Source organism: Neodiprion virginianus, chromosome 1 (genome assembly GCF_021901495.1).
Source record: "Neodiprion virginianus isolate iyNeoVirg1 chromosome 1, iyNeoVirg1.1, whole genome shotgun sequence".
Lineage (NCBI taxonomy): Eukaryota > Metazoa > Arthropoda > Insecta > Hymenoptera > Diprionidae > Neodiprion > Neodiprion virginianus.
The window spans coordinates 30106566-30128826 of NC_060877.1; the positions used below are offsets into that span (position 1 = coordinate 30106566).

At 38.8% G+C, this 22261-nt stretch overlaps 1 protein-coding gene across 1 annotated transcript; it reads right to left on the bottom strand.

The window, feature by feature from the left end:
• Positions 1–518: 518 nt before the first annotated feature.
• LOC124296705 (chloride intracellular channel exc-4) lies at positions 519–21962 on the bottom strand. The gene is made up of 4 exons (XM_046746987.1): positions 21734–21962; positions 2889–3194; positions 2453–2779; positions 519–2216 (listed from the first exon to the last, which is right to left on the bottom strand). The coding sequence occupies exons 1-4, from the start codon at positions 21800–21802 to the stop codon at positions 2136–2138; spliced, it is 783 nt and encodes a 260-aa protein (XP_046602943.1). The 5' UTR covers positions 21803–21962; the 3' UTR covers positions 519–2135.
• Positions 21963–22261: the final 299 nt, after the last annotated feature.

Here is a 22261-nt window from a genome sequence, read left to right on the forward strand (position 1 = left end):
TGACGTAAAATATGACGAGAAAGACCAAAACCACGAAAAAAAAAGGAAAACAGCAATTTAAATACTCAACGGTACTATTATCAACTTTGCGGTAGATGCGAGTATAAGAAAGGGATAAAAATTGAACTGAGTGGTAGAATCATAGCGCCAGATTTATTTATTTGAAAGATGTGTATCGGAAAACGCGTAACGATTTGTAGTTTTCAAGTTTATCGTTGTATAAAAATCTGTTCATTACGTGCTTCTTCAGCATCGTTACAAATTTGTTCGTCGATTTAAAATAATTCTGAACATGTACGTACAATGTTCTTATACCGTTTGAACGGGTAAGAAACGTATGTGAAAAATAATTGAGAGATGTGTGTACAATTGCGTATTACGCGAAATGATAAATACGGACATCTACTATAAAATTGACTGTAAACACTGGTATATTGATTCCTAAAAACGTAATAGTATTCGTGATAATATAATCATAATGATAATGATAATAATAATAATAATAATAGTTTCTATTGTACAGTTTCATAATATTTCATTTATTCATAATTTATAGTTATAATCTGGTTTACAGATAATGGAAATTTAATGAGGGTTTTGGATAGAAATACTTTTCTTAACAGTCATGCGTTGTCATGATTCGGTGTATGTAAAAATAACGATCGATATTGAAAATAGAATGATTCATCAAAACATAATACCACTGAATGTCAATGCGATCAACAGGTATGATATACCTACAATGTGTGAGCCCGCGAAATTAATCTTACAGATAAAATAGTACGTTAGCCACAAATTCATGTGCTGCGAAAAAAAAAAAACAGAAATACTTGGGACAAATCCGCGTATGATTCCGTAAGTAAAGATACGTCTATAGTGTATATAATATAGATTAGCGATATCAAGCCGTTTGGGCGAAAGCCGCTAAAAACTAAAGGCGCAAAAAAGTTCCTACTATAATACGATCATTGTTAATTTCTTTTTTTTTCAAATCATTTTTCATTCCTCTCTTTAATACTTAACATTTTATCATAAGATGATAATATATAATGTTAATTATGCTGATATAACAATAACGAAGCATATAGTGCTTTATGTACAGCCTTGTTTCCATTACCGAAATTTTAATGTAACGGTAAGTAAAAATGACAAAGTATAAGTCGTTAATCTAACAACTAGTAAGTAACTTCAAAGCCAGAGAGTGATACAAAAGAAAAACAAAATTACGTTCAATTTTATTTTTCATCATTTGCCATTAATATCTCCGATAGAAACCAGTATCCCGTAGATGGCAGGTGTTGGTTTATTTATTTATTTTACTAAAATGTGAAATGAAAGTCAATATCCGTCAACACGTATCAGGTTGAACGAATATAGCTTCTTTGATTGTATCAGAACGGTGGAAACAGAGATAAATTCTTTACAGCGAAATGAACGGTGTTTAAAAAATCTACGTAGATTTGAGTTTGAAAGTAGAGAAGAAAAGAAACAAATGGGTGATTTTACCACTTTTAATAATTTTGATGCAATCTACAAATCGTTATACGATTCGTATACAAGAAAAAACACAACTCTCGATTCTCAAACTCGGAAAACAGGGTGTTGCCGTTACAGGTTATAATTTAATACCTCGTCGAGTCAAATTTGGAGCGAAAATTTTTTCATACATCTTTACAATAATGATGACAATAATAATAATAATAATATTAATAATCGATACTTAGCATTACGTATCGGCTCTAGTAATGGCGTCGACTGTTTAATATAATTTTTTTTCTTTACACACTTTAGGAAACTGCAAAATCTACCGACAAGTATTACAAAATACGGTATATTGTATCAAAATAATTCTCTGTAGGTAGGGAAATGTCTATAAAAAAATTTAGGCGCAGGCGAGCAAATCGCGTGATAGTATGAAGAAATTTAGGAAATTACGCCGAAAGCGATTGCTGCGCTTTACCGCTTAGCTTAGTTAAGCTATTATTACAGGAGATCGAGAACTTCCGTGTGTATATTAAACTCGTTACACGTAACTTTATCCGCCAAGGAAGTTATTCTCGATCCGACGTCGACGCCGATTATGAATAAATTGGGATGATGAGGTTCTTGATTTCAGTTCTGATAAATCCAGCCCTCTAATCGTCGTTAACCTCGATCGGGATGCTCGTTGTAAACGTCGGAGTCTCCAGCTCTTCGTGTTTCTTCATTTTCATGCTCTGCGAAGCGAACATCGGAATAGATTAAAGATAATTACACGATTAGGATCAAACTCTCGATTTCAAGATTCCCCAACTTTCACGAGTGTGTTTTCGGCTGTTTATCAACCTGGATCAATCTCTCTTCCCAACAGGTAGAAATTTTCCTGCAGATACGCTCTCGATAAATTGCAATAAAATAAAGTCTCGTAAGAATATCGAATGAAACGACGAATTAAAACGTTCAGACAAATCACCTGCTGGAGCTTATAGTGGTTGATGATGTCCTGATCCGCAGGACAGCTTTGCAGGAAGGCGTCGAGCCTGTACATGTGATGCATGTATCTCCATAGGTGTACGAGGGTTTCGGGTATCTCAAAGTCGGCGAAATACTTCCCGGCGACCCTGATGTGCTGCAAACGTGGCATCAATTCGCAATCGAAACAGCACATCGTATCGCCGGTTAGGAAACGCGTTCCCTTGCGCCCGAGATGCTCGTCGATTTTACGCAAATGCGACATTAGCGACGAGTACTTCGGGTCCTTGTCCTTGTCCTTGGCGTTGAGCAGCATCAGCTTCAGTTTCTGTACGAATAATCGAAGAATTAATTACTATCGGGATTTAGATTAAATTAAAGAAAACTCTTCGTTTTCATTTCCGAATCAATCGTGTATTGTGTATAGCTTTACTCACGCTGAAGAGGTTTTCGACCAGCGTGGCGACTTCCTTGTCCTGTACGAAAAGGTTGTGACCACCCGGTACGTTCTTCATGATGTGTCGTTCGATCTTTTCATTTTCCAAAATCGCATCCCCGTTGTCGATCAGGATCGGTGGCGGCGTGGCTTGGAAATTTGTGCGGAAGTCCGGTGGAGGTTTTTGCATATCGACGGTTGTCACTTTCAGGGATATTGTCTTGAGCTCCGCCAGCAGGTACAAATCCATAAAGTACTCTTGGCAAAAGAGGCACGCGCCTTTTCTGCGGCCATCGATAGTCGAGGCCTGAAAACATATTGCGAAAATATACATCCAGAGAGCCTGACAATTACGTTGACTCTTATCTTCGGCTTTTTGGTTCAAGCCCATGCACGTTTGAGAGTCGAAAGGTTCGGTGTCAAGTAGCTTTAAAGCTCTTTTAAGGCTTTGGGCTGCTGCAGGAAACAAACGTATAGGAAATTGGATATCGGATGTCGCGGCAACGAGACACGAAAAAAAGAAGACACTATTCTCTCAGGGTACGTGTGTGCCTCTCTCTCTCTCTCTTTTTCTCTCTCTTGGAATAAGAATTCAAGCGCATGGTAGTTTCTAAAAATAACCCGCGTATTGCTGCCCGTACTTTCTGTATATAATAAGTTTATTTTTGTGTGCCCGATGCTGCATCTCTCGAGGGAAGAAGCTTATGTACATATCATATGGTTATATGTACATACATGTGTACATTCACACACGTTATTATAGGTGCCTCTCTGCATATTATGGCGTTGCCGCATCGCGAGGTATGTCGGTACAGTTATCCTGGCAGATGGCTGCTACAATCTCAAACGGTCTTTTTTTTCACGCTTTTTGTCCTCTTCTTGCTTACCGTGCAAACAACTTGCAGTACCCCCCCCCCCCCCCCCCTCCCCCCGCCGCATCGCGTACCCAATTTTGCAGGGAACGTGTTACTACAGACTCTGTAATTACGTTAATTCAAGCACAATCAATGTTACGAGGTATTACTCTGTTATGTTTTTGAATTTGATTCGTATGAAGAAAATTTTAGAGATTCAATTGCACGAGGAATAAATGCGATTTATGTGTCAACCAATTGCCATTTTGAGAATAATTGTGTGTAGCGGAGTAACAGCATGTAGGAAATTTCGTTCATTTGCTGGTTCAAAAATTAATAACCATGGGAGAAAACTGTTTGTACAATAAATCACATAGACGGCGTATTGTTGTATTCCGAGTGATTTAAGCAATGACAACGGAAAAAGAGCGAAGGGGTTAAAAAAAAAAAAAAAACTAAAACCTTATTTCGAGTACCGAGTTCGGGATGAAAAATTGCGTCGTTATATAATAATGTAAGCATGAAAACGCGATTATGGCACCAAAGAATTTTCAGTTCATCCAACTAATTGTAAATAAAAGATGAATAATCGTTATATTACAGCGACGATAATTAAATTAATGATTCCAACGCGCGTGGAGAATAATTCGGTAGGTTGTGACGTCACTTAATGCAAACACCAAATCACGCATTGTTTGTTATATGTTCCGTAAAAGGTGCGAGCGTGGCGGTAAAGAAAAAAGACGACACAAAAAAAAAAAAAAAATAGTATGAGTAAGAAAAGAAAGAAAAACGGTAGAAACAAGGAAAGAAATATCAAGAAAATGATTCACCGTAACAAAGGATATTATATATATATATACACATATAGGAGTCACATGGGAATATGAAGTCACGGCTTGTTCGTTTCTTTACGGCGACAAGGAGGCGACACGCACGCAACGTGTGTGAAAATATTTGTCGCCTCTTGTGAAAAGCGGTGATAAATTGTAAGGTTCACTATCCTAGGCGAGCGCATTTACACGTGTGTGCATAATTTTTGTTTCGCATTCTTGTTTTTATCTGCAGCTTGAGAGAAACGCATCAGCCGCTTCCTGCCGTGCGCGCGTTTAACTTATAATGCGATAAATTCTAGTCCCAAAATTAACGTAATGGGATGATATTTTCGGTCCACTTTTGTACACCCGGCTTTCCTTGTTCCAGTAATTGTCTGGATAAATTTATTCCCCACTCTCCCACGCAGTACACTTATAGATATTCATGTGTCTGTCCACGATTGCTGAAGCTGATATGGCGATAGTTTAACAACGATTCTGCATTTGCAGAAATTGCGTAGTTTGACCCTGGATAAATCGCGTGTACGTAAATTTTGCAAGTATGCACTAGAAGACTTTTAACTTCGACTTGTCATGGTGTTAGATCGGTTGGATGGATTTAAAAAAATTACAAACTATTTTAAAGGTATTTTTAATTAGGTAGCTGCAGGTGTCATATTGTGTGACCAAACAACCTTGATCATTATACCTTTAATGGGTGATACAACTGCTGTGTCGATAAAAAGATGCCCGCATTCTTGAAGCCCAAATCCATACGGAGCGCGGTGTATTTTCTTTTTTTAATTTTCATCAAGTAATTTTATGCCTGATTATATATTATGATGGTATTAAAAAAGAAACTAAGAAGAATTAAATTAGCCAGTCTGACAGATGACGTGTGACGGGTAAAATAGTTTTTTCTTATTCTATTCGTCACGTAGAAATTAAGCTGTAATTTTCCATCATCGCGTAGCCGTTCGGCTGCTGCGCCGTTGTGAATTTATAGAACCGATGGAACGGTAATCGATCAATTCCCGATGAATCAATCGTAAGTAAGCATCGTAAAGTGGCGGTGGTGAGAAGTATAAATCTTTGATTACTTCGACTATAAACGTTGGCAAAAAAAAAAAAAACAAAAATGATCAATAAGAACAGAAAGATGTGCTGAATTACGTGATAAATCGTTTGTCAAATTTTACTGCAAAAAGAAAATATAACAAATAATTAAAGAGAAATGAAAAATGAAAACAGAAACAGTAACGGCAGAAGCATATGTAATTATACAAAGATGGTACACCTAAATCTTATATTATTTCCACCCGTTGTTCACCTTCGGGGAAAATCATCGTGCGTTTGTAATATTTATTCGTCAATTATAAACGTGAACGTTTGCGGAGATGACTGGCGATTGTCGCAGAGTAAGACGCGCGTTTTCCGGTTGGCAGACAAATCTAACATTAAACCTCCGCACCTCCTAATCGCAAGGGAGATAAAACGTTACAGCTGAATATAAGGCATGGGTTTCAGGTCTAACGGATTCACCGCGAGACTCGTGGTGTATATTTTCTCCGAACGACTGTAATCCTGACGTTGGAATAATTTTCAATTTACACTATGCACGATACGATACGAAGTACGAGGAAGGGAGGAGATTTTAACGAGCGATATTTCTTCAAGTACAAGGTTGTGATACGGACGAAAGCTCGTTGCGTGGGCAATTCGATGACTCTGATACGTGACTCACATGCACGCGAGCAGCCTAACCGCGAATGATTTGATCTCGTACTTTATCGCCAGGAAATTTCCAACATATCGTTTACAGTAATTCGAAAATCTCATTTGCACATTTGAATAACTCCGCAGCCGACGTCGGTCGATGATTACAAAATTGTAGTGTAATCATTCGGTAATTTTTCTTGAATTACATTGGAATTTTGACAGTGAGGTTGAAAAGCGAAGAAAACAAAACCAATTTTACTTATGAATCGTATTTTAAAGCGTCTGCTGCGCTGAAGCTCCGACGGCGACAACAAGAATAACAAATAAACAAAGTAAAACGTCGTGTAATAAATGATAATAATCAAGTATAACTTTTTACCGTATGACGCATAGTTCTCCGCGTTTGGTCTTCGCCGCATTACGTAATTTGAAAGTTAAAAGATCAAGTGTTGACGCTTATTACGCTCTGTAAGAGCGACCTTATTTTTCGGACAATATTTTTCCCGTCGTCATACGTATTCTGGGTCAGCTGGTCGCACGCCGCAGCGACGCTGATAAAAGGTTTAAAAAAGTCAAAAATTGTACACAGCATCGAGCTCGGCACACGCGGTTTTCCAACGAAAAGCATGAAAATTGAACGTAATTCGTATGTTCGTAAAATGTTGAATGATTCTATCGAATCTCGTGAAGTTTCCAAATATTAATTTCAATATTTTCCCTCCTAGTATAGGTAATTATATTATTCAACACATGGTGCGTTACAGGCGCTTGTGTAAATGGTTTAAATATAGCTTTCGCGACTTGTAATTTGTTTTTGAACACTTGCGCGGTCACCTGATTGTCAGGCAGCCGAGCATATGTACGTAGCTTTCTGGTTTTACCAATCTAGTGACGTTTTTAACGCCTCTTCCTTATTTTTCAGACCGCGCTGCCAAGAGCAGATTACATTTCAATACTAAGAATAGAATATATCACTGGTAAAACAATCTTCTTGACAGCTAAGATACATACGTATGGATGCGTTAATATATAATAACTACAGATACATTGATTTATAATTTCGTATGACCTCCAACGATTGGATTATCGGTCAGACATTACAAGGTTTTGGACTATGAAAATGGGCTTTTCATCACCTCAGAATTTAGATCGCGATATTCGAAATAAATGAATGAATGAATGAATGAATGAATGAACGAACGAATGAAACTGTGTAACGATAGCGCCGAATTACAATCGGTTGAATCATACATGTATAATTATACAAATTCACACTCAATATTCTGAGAAAAGATAACGATTTTTATGCGTAGAAAAGTGCAAGCCTTGATTGTTCGCACAGAGCTCGTCGTGATTCAGATTTTCTTTGACTCAATGTTCGTTTGTTCATTTTTACACGTAGGTATATATTTATAATAATACTCGCATAGCGAGCTATTGCAGAGCTGCGTCACCGTCAAGAGAACGTATATATCATACAAGTTTGGTAAGAATCAAATGTCAGATGTAGCGAACCTGCATCTTCGGTTTCCTTTCCTTTCTCCGCACGGCGAAGAAACCATTTGTGAACTTGAATTGCATTACCGCCATTTTTGTTGCTATACAGAAATCACAAAGTTGTGCACTCTCAAATTTCTATGACCATTAATTTTCGTGTATAACACATCGCGAATCATACATTCTGTGTTGCAATGAGAAAGTGGGAACGCAGATTTAAGAACTTTCTTCGACTATCCGTTCGAGATGATTTGGAAATTTTGCACCGTTATGTATTACGCATATTTGAGGCCGCACGTAATGGCTTGGGCAACATCCGAAAACTGGTTATGTAAAATGGAGGAAGAAGAAGAATAAGAAAAAGAAGAAGAAAAAAATGGAAGAAGAGTGACAAAAATTGGTAGAAAAAGCCCGTCTAGATGCTTTTGCGGTATCTGGGTGACGTATTCGAAATTAAAAGGCGGTCAATCGCTTCTCGAGACCGACACTTAATTTTTCGGCCCAATTTAAATCGAGTCGTGCATACCGTGTGTACTATAACTATTCGACTGGATAATTTATACCGTGGTAATTTATCTCCGGTACGTTTCAACGCCGTCTTAATTAACACAGTTTTCCGATCCGATAACACGCAATTCGCCAATTGGAATAGAGGAAGTTTATTTTTTTTCATATAATTATGTAATTTGTTTATCAGCTAAGGTTACACGAGTTAGTAGTCAGTGTGAAATTGAAACGAATAAAAAACAAAATTCCTTAAACTAGGTTTGTATAACAAAAATGAAACGAGGAAAATCACAGATTGAAAGGGGGAAAAAGTCAATGAAAAAATGGAATGAAAAAATAAATTTGCACAGAGCTGTAAGGTGTAAATAAAATGTAATCCAAGATCCAGCGATCGCTCCGATTCTCAAACGAATGGAGGAATTATTTGATCGACGAGGCTTTCAGGAGTTTAGATAGTAGACACATGGACGCGTTTATAGTTTAAAAATGGTACAATTGGATGATCCCGTGCGTACCTAGAGATGAAGATGATTAATGCCTGCAGCATCCCGAGGGAATTAAATTCTGTAACTGTGATAGTTTTGTTACGAGTCGAAGCGAAAGGTTGATCAGCAGTAAGTATAAGGTATACGATATAGGAACAGGTATGCATAACGAGTATCGTATCCTTGCGATCCTATAGTTCGACGATACAAGCGAAGGTTGAATTCCTTTCGCAATCTCTGACGATTCGCTCAAAAATCGCGGCTGTATCGTGCATAAATTGCAGTGCGACATAGGTATATATATATAATATATATATAAAAATAAAAATAAAGGAGTCGGTGTAAAAAATAAAAATTAACGGGGCCGGACGCAATCCGCGATTTATTGTAACACTGAATCGGCAAGTCTGCCGAAGAGAGAAGCCTTCTTGGATTTCGCACTGATGGTGAATTCGGTGAAACGACACGTGGACGCAGGCTAGACGCTTAGGCGTCGTTTTACGCGAATTCTCGCGTTGCACTCACACCGTAACAATTCGATGGTAAGTAGAATCGCGACGAGGTAACTGATACCAAAATTTGAGCATCCGTCGAAAACTGATCCCGCGGAGGACAAGTTTTTCACTAGTTATTTCACGATAGCTGTAACAAGTTTTTATCTCGAATCTTATATTTTTTTGCATAACGAAGATTTCATCGAATTCAGGGTCGACTAATCTCGAAGTAAACAGATGCCATCTATGCCGATGTGTATAATTGGCGTACAAATTTTCTGCACTTTGAATCAATTTAAATTTTTCACGCACCGTAGGTATTTGCACTCGAAATTTTTTTTATTACGATTATATTCTTCAACAGAGAAATTTAGAAACGAAATATTCCGGTTTAAACGACGGATTTTTCCTAAGTAGAACTAAATTATATGCTATAATTAACTCATGGTCAGTTTTTCTAACGTGGCTCTGCTAATTATATCGCGAACGTCGCTTATAAACAGACCCACGCAGTCACTGAGAAGAAACGTAAATAACCGTGTAAAAGTTATTTGCTCTCTGACGGAATAGCAACAAGAGTTTATAGATTAAAAAATTCATTTCAGTCCGAGATTAACAACGGTGACGTACGTCGAATGCAAATCCAGCTAAGCTGAAAGTCTGGAAACTTGGACTAAACCGCACGAGTCGCGTCGCAGCGATCAAATAATTGACTTCGTACGTGTGTACGAAGAAATAGAAAAAAAAAAAAAATCAAAAACAGTGGAAAAACGTCGTCATCGTTACCGTCTGTTATAAAAATAGAAAAAACAATTCAGTTGCATCTCCGTCTCGCATGCAACGCGAATAATAATTCAACAACTAATTCGTCCCATCGTTCATCCATTCATTCGCTTATCAAGAAACATTATTCAATCAAATAATAAGCATTAAAATGCAAAATAATAACCGGATACTAAGAGACGCCGCCACTGTAAAGACCGTTGCTAAAAGGATCGAGGATGAGATCAGCTTACTTCAAGTGTACGGGTAGGCACACGTGTGTTGTGTAGGTACGAAGGTATTTGCATGCATTATACACGCAACTACTACAAGTCCCCGAAACCGAGGGCAATGGTAGAACAGCGAATGCTTACGCACGGCGTGCATATAAACGGCGGTGACGCGTTTCTGTACTTTCCGAAGAGTTCAGACGTGCACCGACGATAGACTCGCAATCAATCTCGTTACGTGCCTCACAAGTCGGGAATACGCCTTTTTTACAACCCCTTTGCCTCACTCGAACCACGAACGATTTCTTACAAATCTGACCGGCCATTATTCGGTAAATTTTCTTAAAGAATTAATGATGATTAAGAAAGTGGCGATGGTGGGAGTAGTGAAAAGAACGATAATCGCTGGGATTCCCGATTACGGCGTTGTCAAGAATTTCGCGCTTCATTTTCAACAAATTTTCGACAAATTTAATGCACATCAGACTCGGTGAAAATTATCATTTTCATAAAATGAATTCAGAACTGTGTAACATTTTTTAAACAAGTTAATTCGCCACAAATCGATGCTTTCTGTTAGTTTCATTCAGAGGTTTGTAGTCAGAGATCGAAGATTTATCAAATTGTTGTATTCGCGTTGAGCAGCGCCGATCTCTTCAACAATTGAAAAATAGAAAGTACTGGAATTACAAATGAAAACGTTTTAAATGTCGATGTTTCGGTTTGAATCGATTCAAATCGATTAAAAATCCAGTAGATCCCTCTGATTTCACTCCGAGATGAGTCGTTTTAGAATACGACTATATTATCTATACAAAATCAGTAACAATAAAACAAATCTATTTTTCAACATGTTACCATCGTTAGATATTTCATTTTACGTAATATTGCACCGATTTTAATTACGACGAAGAAATGGCTACAGTATTAAATCGACAGACGAAGAAAAGAAGAAAAAACTAGTCCTCTGAATAAAATGAGTGAAATCGAAGAAAATCTGCTAGATCTACTTCATTAATTTTGAAGCAATTCAAAAGTATGCGCGGATATCTAGACCATCGATGTCGATGTCGCTATTTCTTATTTTTGTATTTAGAAAAAAAGAAAAAGAAATGTTCGAAGCTACGAACGCAATATTTTGCCAAATACTCGACTTCCTGTTATTGCGAGATAAAATTGAGGAAAAGTACCGATTTTCAGGCAGCTTGTCAAGCCTCCGCAACGAGTCGGCGTAAACGGCTTCATATATTACAGATAAAACAGCATTAAAATATCAACTCGTCGACGTGCACCCAAAAGTGTTCACTTCCGTGTTTCCATTTTTTTATTTTTTTTATTAATTTTTTTTTTTTTTTTCAAAGATGGGGCGAAAGAAACGGCGCGGAGATATTTCGCGGGGTGCATAAAACGAGGTAACGGTACGGCATTATACACCAAAAGGTGTGTGTGAAGGTATAAACCAAGCGGCATAAAGTCGGTGCGGAAAATAAGTCGTCACGAGCAGCATTCGCAGGCCGCTTTCACAACGAACCGCGGTTCAGCATTTGGCACACTTTTTAACCACGAGGACTTCCACCTCCTGCCCTATTGCAAGGTCGGTGAGTCTCCTCGGCCGCAAACTCGTTCGTTATCTCGAATGTATGTACAGTATAATAGTTAGTAACAGGAAAGCGGCTTCCTTGTACGTAGGTGTTCGTGTTGTGTAGTGATGGATACGGACTGCACGTGAGAAAATAAGGCGAGAGACGCCTCGAAGACTTGTACTTTCGTTAATTCAACACTCGAGCCATGCCGAATTCGAATTTTATTAAATTCGGTGGAAAAAGCTGAGAAATTTTTAAGAAAAATTGTGAAAACCGAAAAAGATTGTTTTCAGATCTACGCGATAGTGAGACTTTCACGGAAAATACGTTTCGCGAATTTGTAAAGGCGTTTCTAATCCAACTGACCTCCACGTGACGATATTACTTCAGCCAACGAATGTTAGATCCTGTACGAATTGTGCAAATTGAGGGTATTATTTTTATTAAAGTGTACGGACGACAAAAGAAATGTAATTACAAAATCTAATATACAATATAGCCGCACTTATACGACAAGTATACTGACTATACTTTAAAACAGCATTAGAAAATCAAATTGTAATCCGAAGCTGAGCGCATCTCGGTATAATTTGTACAATAATAAAAAAGCCTCCATCCATTGTAAGCAGATAATCAATTCTTCCCTCGATCATCGCGAGAATATCGAATACGGTTTATGGATTTTTATCGTTTCATTTTCTTTCTTTTAATACAGTTTTATCGTAGAGCTGTGATCAGGCGACGTACTATAAAACGACTCGGGCGGTTTTACAACGATGACTGACGAAAAAGAAGCTGCTTTACAGTTTTACGACGCGGAACCAGTTTGCTATAATTATTTGAAACTAGTGCAGCGTCTGTCACCGGTTTGCTGATAAGAGTAAAAAAAAAAAAAAAAAACTGAATAGTCAACGTAAAGAGAGACAACCTATACTGCACATACCTATATAATATATATTTTTTTTAAATAACATCAATCGTAGTATCAATTTAAGTTACAAAGACGACCCACACTCGTGATATTAAGACTCCGGTTGATGTTTGAAAAGTGTATCTGACAATTTTTCCATTATTAATACAATGTCATAAAATAGTTGTAACTTAATATGAACTCTCATTTTAGGAGAATAAGATTTCCGGCTGATAAATGGCTGTTGTTGTGGATCGCCATTTTAGGGTTGAATATAAATGTCAGGAAAGAAATAATAATTAAAGTGATGAAACGTGTTTTTTTATGAGTTCAAAAAAAAATGCGAAAAAAGAGAAAAGTCAAACGAGCGCGATCTTCCACGTAACCTACAACGTTCATTTTTAAACGGAATCTTTTTTTAAATCTAAAAAAACTACTTTTCAGTTGGTGCCACCTTGGAAAATCGTAAATTATTCGTTTCTGAAAGACCCTACTAAATATAACATACGACGATTAACGCGGGTACAGAGATCATGGACTGACAACGAATCGGTTTTCAGCCGACCGTCGTTACGAGTATGAATATTTATCGTATAACAATATCGTACAGCGACACCTTGAACCCGACGACTTGCCGCGTTGTTGAATAGCGCTTCTCATTCTTCTTATTCAACAATTTTTACCCAATCGCATAACGCTGCACGCATATAAGCCGTTTTGCGTTATGTTATAATAACGTATAAAGAGTCAATTAGCGAAGCGTTCCCACATCGATGCTGTATACCTGTTAGATTAATACGCGTTTAAAGCGTATGCAGCCACTGTTGAACCGGCAGCGGCATTCAGGTGTACGCGTAACTTTGCGATTATATAATCTCTCAAGTACATGTTCGTACGGTATATTACATACTGCTCTTCTCTGCACGGACACCTCGTAAGAAGGTTTAACAAGCTGTTCAAACAAAACGATCGAGAAGCCTGCGCTAAAACTCGCGGGTTCCTCCTCGTTTTGCCAGGTCTGCTATATTCCTGCAATTGGTGTAACTTTCTTGCATACAAACGGAACGAATTGAAATTCACGATATTGCGAATATGCAGTGCAAATTGACAATTCGAAAATACGTCAAATTTTTTTTTGAAATACAGTTATTTAAAGAAATTCGGAAAAACACTGACAATAATCTGTTTTCTTTTTTTCTGTTTCTTAATTGTTTTCTAGACGTTGATAGATGTTACATTTCGTAAGCAGAATTTTTATGCGTTGCAATACAATTAAAAGTGTTCACCGACGATGATGATGACCATGAGAAATATCTAATACTGACATTTTAATGCCACGCGTTTCAGAGTTGTATTATACATATATATATGCATTGGGCAATTCGTTTCAGTCTCATGAACTATCATAACTTAATGTTATTTCTGGCACAAGTGACGCTCGTGTGTACTATTATATTAATAATTATGAAATAAAGATTCATACCGCATGAGAGTTCGTAAGACGCTGAAGCTCGCGGCTCGAAAATTTTGTTACTTTCTTTTTTTCTACAAGTTAATCCTATTCTACATGCGTTGCAAACGATAATTGCAAAAATTAATTTCAATTATACTTTACTATTTTGTACATAATATTGCAATGGGCAGGTATATTTTGACACAGATGACGTCACGTCCTAATTTTTCTCAACACGTTGGAATTAATTGCATCAACTGTGTCTCGAATGAAGAAAGAAGATGAACGACCAAATTATTATTCCCTATAAGACTGATAAAAGTAAAATTTGAAATACGGAGAAAAGGAAAAATAAAAAATTCTACGATCAGCGCTCATTGTCGCACAGTTTATTAATATTCGTTTACAATGTTTCACGTGCGAGGATTACAATTGTTCTATTAACAACGTTATACATTCGTACATTGATTTCACAATCACCGCGGATTATCTTATCGCGTCTAAGCGGTTCTGCAGATAAAAAAACCACGACGAAAAATAACGATTATATTGTACGATCATACATGTCACACGAGCCATTGAATACGATGATATATAAAACTCAGTTGGCAGTCGTAAGTAAATGCGAGGTGAGAGTTGTCACGTTTCGCTGGTACCTTAATAATAATACCGAGTAAACTAATTAATTAACACGTGAATGAATTTTAAATAAGGCGAAGGCCGCCTCGGCTAAATGTTTTGTAACGATTGTTTTTGTAGAAAAAAGAAAAAAGAGAAGGTAAAAAAAAAAAAAAAAAAAAAAAAGAATGTTTCAACTTGGTTTTAATTTTCTTTCGCGCGTTTTAATTTATAGTGGCATAAATCGACTTTATACACGTTTATGCGCGACAGCAACGGTTTTACTATGAATAAAAATCTACCGTGTCACGTTTCTTATCTGAGATTGCGTTACAGATATTTTGACATCAATTATCTTGACAAATGATAAATAAGATAATCTGGATACATTTCGATATATCCTAATAAAATACCGGGGTATTACGTCCGATGCTTTGCAAATACCCGACTTCCCGTATATATTATAGTTTAAAACGAGTTTATTTTTTTAACGCCAACGGCTCGCTCGCTCGTCACGTTCAATTCATCGCAGACCTTTTTGCTCGTTGCGTCGACTCGCAAATGGAACGTGTTCAGGTCGGTCGCCCGTTCGTCGTTCCTCCCAGGGAATTTAACGTGTCCGCAGCTAGTGTGATGTGTCACTGTTGTTCGACTAGACGTTGTTTTCGTGACCAAGAGCCGTCTAATTGCTGGTAATCAGCGGAATAGTTTAAACGGTTAAAGCTCGTTCGAGACCAGTTAATGATCTACTTCGCTACGGGATGTGAATTAGAAATCTGTCCCATTATCATCAGCCGTTGTATTTAGTGGTGCACTGAGTAATCTACCGTAATGCGAACATCACGGAAACACGCCCGGTTCGCAATCACCGAATTTCTGTCGCAATTTCACGCCGTACGTTTAAGGACGATAATCCTTAAAAGAATATAAATTGCGAAAAGTGAAACGAAAAAACGGTTTGAAATATTACTTGCGCCTATGATGGTGAAGACGAATGAAGAAACGAACGTTTGAACGAATTCGGATAACAGAAACAATTACATATCAACAATTCGAGAGAAGGTTTTACTATTCGAACGTTGGAAATGATTAAGTTCGAGTGTTTTTAATCCGATTGCAATGTTTATGGTCACTTTTTTTTTTTTTTTATAACAACTCTACGAATCAGCTTTATTTAACGTCTTTGAAAATTCGATATTTTGTCCCTTCTGTCAATCGGTTGTTCTAGTTTTTCACCCCCACCCCCGCTGTTAGAATTGCAGAGCTTAGACCATCGTCCTCATTTGCATCTCGACGTCACGCGCGGTTTTTGCGGTGCACGATCGATTCCAAGACGTTTTTCCATCCGTCGATCAACCGGCAAGACGACGATCGGTCACGTTCGCTGATGCCTGATGGAAAATCGTGCCTTCCGACGCAGCGATCTAGGATTCCAGGCGTTGAGTCTTTATTCAAGGGAAAACGAGGTCGCTTTGTGCGATAAAAATTGGATACCCTAATTGTTTGTTCAGATTTTTGTGCACCAATCACACGGTGCGGTAGTTTCACATGTTCCTAATCTTTGTTGAAACGATTTTTAATTCAGCAAAAATTTGTAATTTTATAAGCTTGAATATTTTAAGACGAAATATTAACAGTCGTGTATACAAAACGTTTATTGATAAGTAAAGAGGAGGGGGAAAAACCCGAGTTTATTCGCGTTGAAATATGCGCATAAATCGTGTTTACAGTTATTTGCATGTTCTTGGTTGATAGAGAAGAGCCAATGAAAGCCTGTGATTTTTATAATCGGTAAAATTCACGCTAAAAGAGACAGCAACTACTATTTGTTTTCCGAATCAGAGTAAGTCACGTCACACCGTCGCAGTCAACTAATTCTTTGCTTCGTTATTTCGTTCAGAATTCCGAACCGCAATGCTAATACATTCTTTATAGGCACACGCGGCCGTTTCGCAGGTTGTTAACTCCCGGCAAAAGAGATCATCCAATTAGATGTTCTAAGAGAAGCGTGAAAGGCGCATGATATAATTTTGAAAATTAATTTAGAGCTGGATTGAAACGACCAGCGGTCAACTAACTAAACGAATCTCGTTCGCAACCAAGATAATGGTGAAAAATGAAGAGTAAAAAGAAGAAACACTGCAGGCAAAAAGAAGTCTTCGGAGCAAGGATCAACACGGAGAGTCGTCCTGCTGTCTTTCGGATATAAATAACTTTACGATAATGGTACAGTTAAGGCCTTGGGTGTTCGGTAAATGGTCGTGGACTCGGCTCGACTCGCCAACTCGTACAAACAACGGTAAATTCTGACACTGCAGGTGAGCAGGTGAGCAGGTGAGCACATCTTTTTCCTCTCATGCTTCCTGCTCATCCGCGTCGTCGTCATCCTCTCTCGTTCCCGGTCGATTAATCGATCCGAAATTATTTACCGATCGGCGAACGCACGTTCCAAAACATTTTTTCACTCAACGAACACACCGTTCATTTTCATCAAACGATCGAACTTCGTGGAGGAACAAATGTGACTTTATTTTTTTTGCAATATCGGTATCGTTGTGAAAACATATGATGTTAACGTTCGTTTTATTTAAGATTCAGGTCCATCGAAAAAATTAGAAACTTTCGAATGACCGAATACGTACGTCGATTAATCGTCATTTTCTCTTGTATAAAATACATCGGCACGACCAGAGTGACGCCATATATCTATATCTGGTAGATATTGTGAATTTACAATTAGTCGAGAGGTTTACAGGTACGATAAGCATGCATAGCCTTGAGTGAAGGTGTGTGTGTGTGTGTGTGCTTGTAATATAATATATCAGAGAAATCTTGAAATCTGAAAATCCATCCTGTAACGACACATTCTTAGAATTGATATAATACCAGCTTCAAGTCGAGCTTCAAGTCTGAGTTTACGATCAATTTGTATTACGGTGCGTGCAACGTGCTAATACATCATTTTGTACTAAACTACGCGTTCGACTGAATTGCTCGGTCAGCCGTACCGATTATACTCACTTTGCGGAGGTTGTTGCTACATATAATATAACTACACCTATACTTTTCCCTCTTTGTGAACGGGACGAATAACTATAACGCATGACGCGGAAATTTTGTCACAAGCTTTCATCCGTTGTATTTAAATCGAATTAAAGAGAGAAAAAAATAAAGAAATAACGTTTATCGCGTTCAATTATCTAAGTAAAATTTGACCATTGTTATAAATTTTCTACCTCTTCACCCACTCAAAATATGAAGAATAAATAAATTTGACACACGCGGCTTGGTATTTTAACAGATCGCGATCAGCGAGTATATATATATATATATATATTACACATAGAATGCGTAATCGTCGGAGAAAAATTATCGATGAAGAACAAGTAAATCAAATTTCGAAACTGTTCAACGATGACCACAAATTCTGTGTATTAAATAGTGAAGAAATTTTTTTGTGGTGTAAAAATCTTTGGATACCAATGTTATACGATCGGTCAAAGCTGCAGATGCGTTTATATTAATTAGAAACTTAAAAATATTCAAATACCGCGGAGTAAACAAACTCGATTCGTGATGCGAATGAATGATCGGGGATCCAATACGCGAGCAAGTAGGAAGTTACGCAGCTGACTTGGCGTATATTTCCGCAACAAAAATACGGATCGAGGCGAAGTTGCTTACGCTGTTGAATCGTTGAAACTTGAAATAGCAATTACGCGCAAATAGTGCAGATATTATTATTAAAAATTCTGTCGGACGGATATTATAACACGGTGATAAATGAGGGGGCTGAAGTTAGTAACGTTAACGTAACGAAACGTGGGGGGAAAAACCAGTTTCGCTATTTTAAGGTAACTAAGGTAGTCGAGTTTTCAAAATATGAATATATTTTTCAGTATTATAACTCGGTATAACAATTTTTTCCCGAACGTGGATCGTCACAATAACGTTACCAACTTCATCTTCAAGATAAATGAAGTCAAGATACCTGCCGCGATGATACAATTCGTCTATTAGGTATATACTCGTATACTATCAGGCTGAAGTTTTTAACCTTACTGTAATGATGCATCTTTAGAAAAAGTCGTTATTCTACAATTTTATGATCAGGTATACCTGAAATTCAGCAAACCGTTAACACAGCATCAACAAACTCAGATTTTGTAAACTCTGTTCGATACGTAAGCGTTGCCAACTTCAGCCTCGTCTATTACTTGGATCGAGAATCAATCCGTGGGACATTAAACCGGATCTCTAACCGATCGTTGAATTCCTAATCATCAGGTTCGCCGTTTTCATCAACAGGCGTAATGCATCATCGGCATTCTTTTACCTATCCGGTGCCGACAGAACGCCGAAGAATCATATCGGAGAGCGAGGGAGGATATATCGCGCGAATCAAACTTGCCAAGGGGTGAATTTCCGTGGCGGTAATGAACTAGGAAGAGCTTCACGTATACGGTCTAGCGTCCTTCTGTTTCCGGTTTAACCGAAATTACGATCATTATTCAGACATTTCTTGCTGCTCGGCAGCTGGCAATGGACATCCGTCGTCCTCGACTCGAGTCTTCTCTCTCCCTCTCTCTCGTCAGCAGCTTTACAGACGCCTGCTTATGTGGGACGAGGCTATAAGTTATACGCGGATGTACGTATGTATGTACCATATGCGGTTATAAGCACGGCGCTCATTTGCCCGCAACGGGACTCGATGCGAACTTTGCGGTAAAGCTTGAGAATAAAAATGAATTAAATAAAAATGTCCGTTTTTTTTTTTAAACTCTAAATTTTAGGTGCAGGCGAGGATGTCCATCACGTTATCTATGGCGTTTATTACTAACGTTATTATACGTTAAAGTTTGAGGAATAAGGCAGACTTGTTTAACGAGGTTCCCAAGGCGCGTGTATAAACGAGCGTCGCCGTATTGCAGTTTACCGCTGCGGAATTTATTGCGATTACTCGACGTTCACGTTTGTACAACGCTCGTTATTAGTGCCTTTTGCGTAATTCAACCCCGCGGAAATTGGCGATACGCTGTATAATCTAGGAATAACAGATGTAGGAATTGAATCGTTCGAAATACGGAGTGGAGGAAAGCGATAAGAAATATAACAACTTTTTTTCATCGGACAAAAATTCGTTGCAGTTTACTTTTTCTGCGTCAAATCGACCGACTCTTTCTCTCTCTCTCGACGGAGAGAGGAAAGGAACTTTTACCCGGTAAGAGAATGCCGTTCGTTGGTTCGTTTCAAGCGACAACCGCATTACATTGCCATCATTGTCGACGACTATCAAGTTTCCTTCCTCTCCTATACGACCATTGCCGCGTGTAGGTATAGACGACTATTAAGGAAACTTACGGTAAAACGGGAACAAGAATTAAACAGGCCTCGCGACACGACGGTACGATAATAATATAAACGCTTTCCTAGGAGAACGAAAGGATCAGGTTCGGTCGGAGACAGAGAAAGTTCATTCCGAACTACATCATAATGCTCCTTCCTCGCTTATACATATACAGTATATTCTTTTCTATTTTCGCTCCGAGGTAAAGACCGTAACTGAACCGCAAAAGTTTTTTACCGTTCCTCCGTCTCTTGGTGTTCACGCGTTATTTTCTTCCTTTGAGAGATAGATGCGAAAGAAATTTGCGCGAAGAACCGGGTTATTAAATTTGCAATTATCGACACCAGTTTTAGAACCACCATTTCTCTCTCCAAGTTTTTCCGCCACGAATCAAAATTATTCCAACATCCTTTATTGCGAGTTCACCAACTTTCTTGACCGTTTTGTCAGATAATGTCCACCGTCGTTACATTCACGCTGCAGGCCTGTTTTAACATCGATGATCGGTATCGATGCTTGGAATCATAACGAAATCGATTTATCACATACGTAACGTATGTAAGAAGTTGTATCGTTAAGGCAGCCGACTTGATCGTTGTAATCAGTCAACAATAGTTAGAGTTACGTAGATATGTACTTCGCAAGCCGTTAATCGACAATTCAAAAATTCCTAAACCGCAGCAAAGAAAAGATGAAGAAGAAAAGAATTTTGAAGGAGAAAAAAAATCAACTTCAATGTACAGTCTGAGGTATCTCGAGGTTTTGTCCGTACGTCTGCGACAGATGAGCAGTTGTGGTCTACCTGCATGGACGAAGACTCTATTTAAATAATTGCGTCACCGCTTATGCATACATATTAGCAGCACATGTACAGTTCCCGCTCCTGTTTGTACATCGTGCGTCACTTTATTACCGTCGCGTGTACGTAACGCGTATAATATGATAGCCTGTATGCGTTTGGTCTACATACACGCGTGCATGTGTACAATTGCGTGTAAACCGACTGCTTGAAAGTAACGAAATCAAAGAGGAGAGAAATTTCGCGTAGGATCGTCTCGTCTCCCACGTAATTTGAATTGAAATTTGGAAACAAGGAGTAGATAAACGAACGAGCGTCCAAACGACAACCGAATCGCCTTCCGTTCGTCAAAAGCGAATGAGGGAAATCGTGGAAATATTTATAGCACGTAAAGGTCGAATAAACGATCGTCAAGAGACAGCTGACAAAGACGACCGGTGACAGCGAAGGGAGGAGAGGGGGAGATGAAATTAAAGAGGTGAGACGACAATTCCAAACGCAAGCGCCGTTTTCGCGTACCTACGATGTGCGTGCACCTGCGATAGTATAGGTTGTTGGTCGTGACTCGTTGAAATGGCCGAAGCCTGGTGAGCCGGCGTATCTCTCTGGCCGATTGAAACTGGCGTTTAGATCGCTGCGCGGAGGAATCGGGCCGGAATTGAATATCGCAGGGGAAAATATGTCCGGACGGCTTGGCGGGCGGCGTTGCGTTAGTCGGTTAGTTCCACGCCCATCTCACGGGGCACCGAATCGCGACGGTCTTTCCTACTCACCTTTATGATCAATTCTATCTCCGGGACGTCACCGTTCGCCGTTCCGTTCTCGTGACCGTCGTCCGCCATTATTCCGCTTTGGTATTTATCGGGATATGCTCGCAAAACTGGGATAGAACCGCAGAGGTAAGGAAGGCACTGGGCTCGGCGTCTCACGGCTCTCTGGGGTTAACCGAACGTGTCAAATCGACCAGAGCGCAATGGAGGCTCGCAGAAAACTAACGACCCCGAAACGCTGCGAGCCACAGCCGCGACACTGCGAATGTCGCGACGCCACCTTTCCCGTCAACTCCGATTGTTACCTCATATACCGGTGGTTGGGAGGAGAAAAGAGCCGGTCGACGATCGGTAGTGCGGGATCTGACTTACCGACTGACAGTAAGGCGCGCTTACCCCTTGCCGCGAAGCATCATAGATACGACGTGTCGTGTGGGTACACGAAAATTCGGTATCTGCGACGTGGCGCCAGGTACCGTTGCATGTGGAATTGAATATGACCGAGGTATTTTTTGGTAAATATTTTATGCT

What these genes read in the sequence shown, in the direction of transcription:
- LOC124296705 (XM_046746987.1), bottom strand. Translation starts at nt 21,802, where the DNA reads ATGGCGGACGACGGTCACGAGAACGGAACGGCGAACGGTGACGTCCCG. An exon ending in AGATAGAATTGATCATAAAG is followed by an intron (nt 3,195 to 21,733) that starts GTGAGTAGGAAA and finishes ATATGTTTTCAG; the next exon opens with GCCTCGACTATCGATGGCCG. An exon ending in ACCACTATAAGCTCCAGCAG is followed by an intron (nt 2,217 to 2,452) that starts GTGATTTGTCTG and finishes TTCGCTTCGCAG; the next exon opens with AGCATGAAAATGAAGAAACA.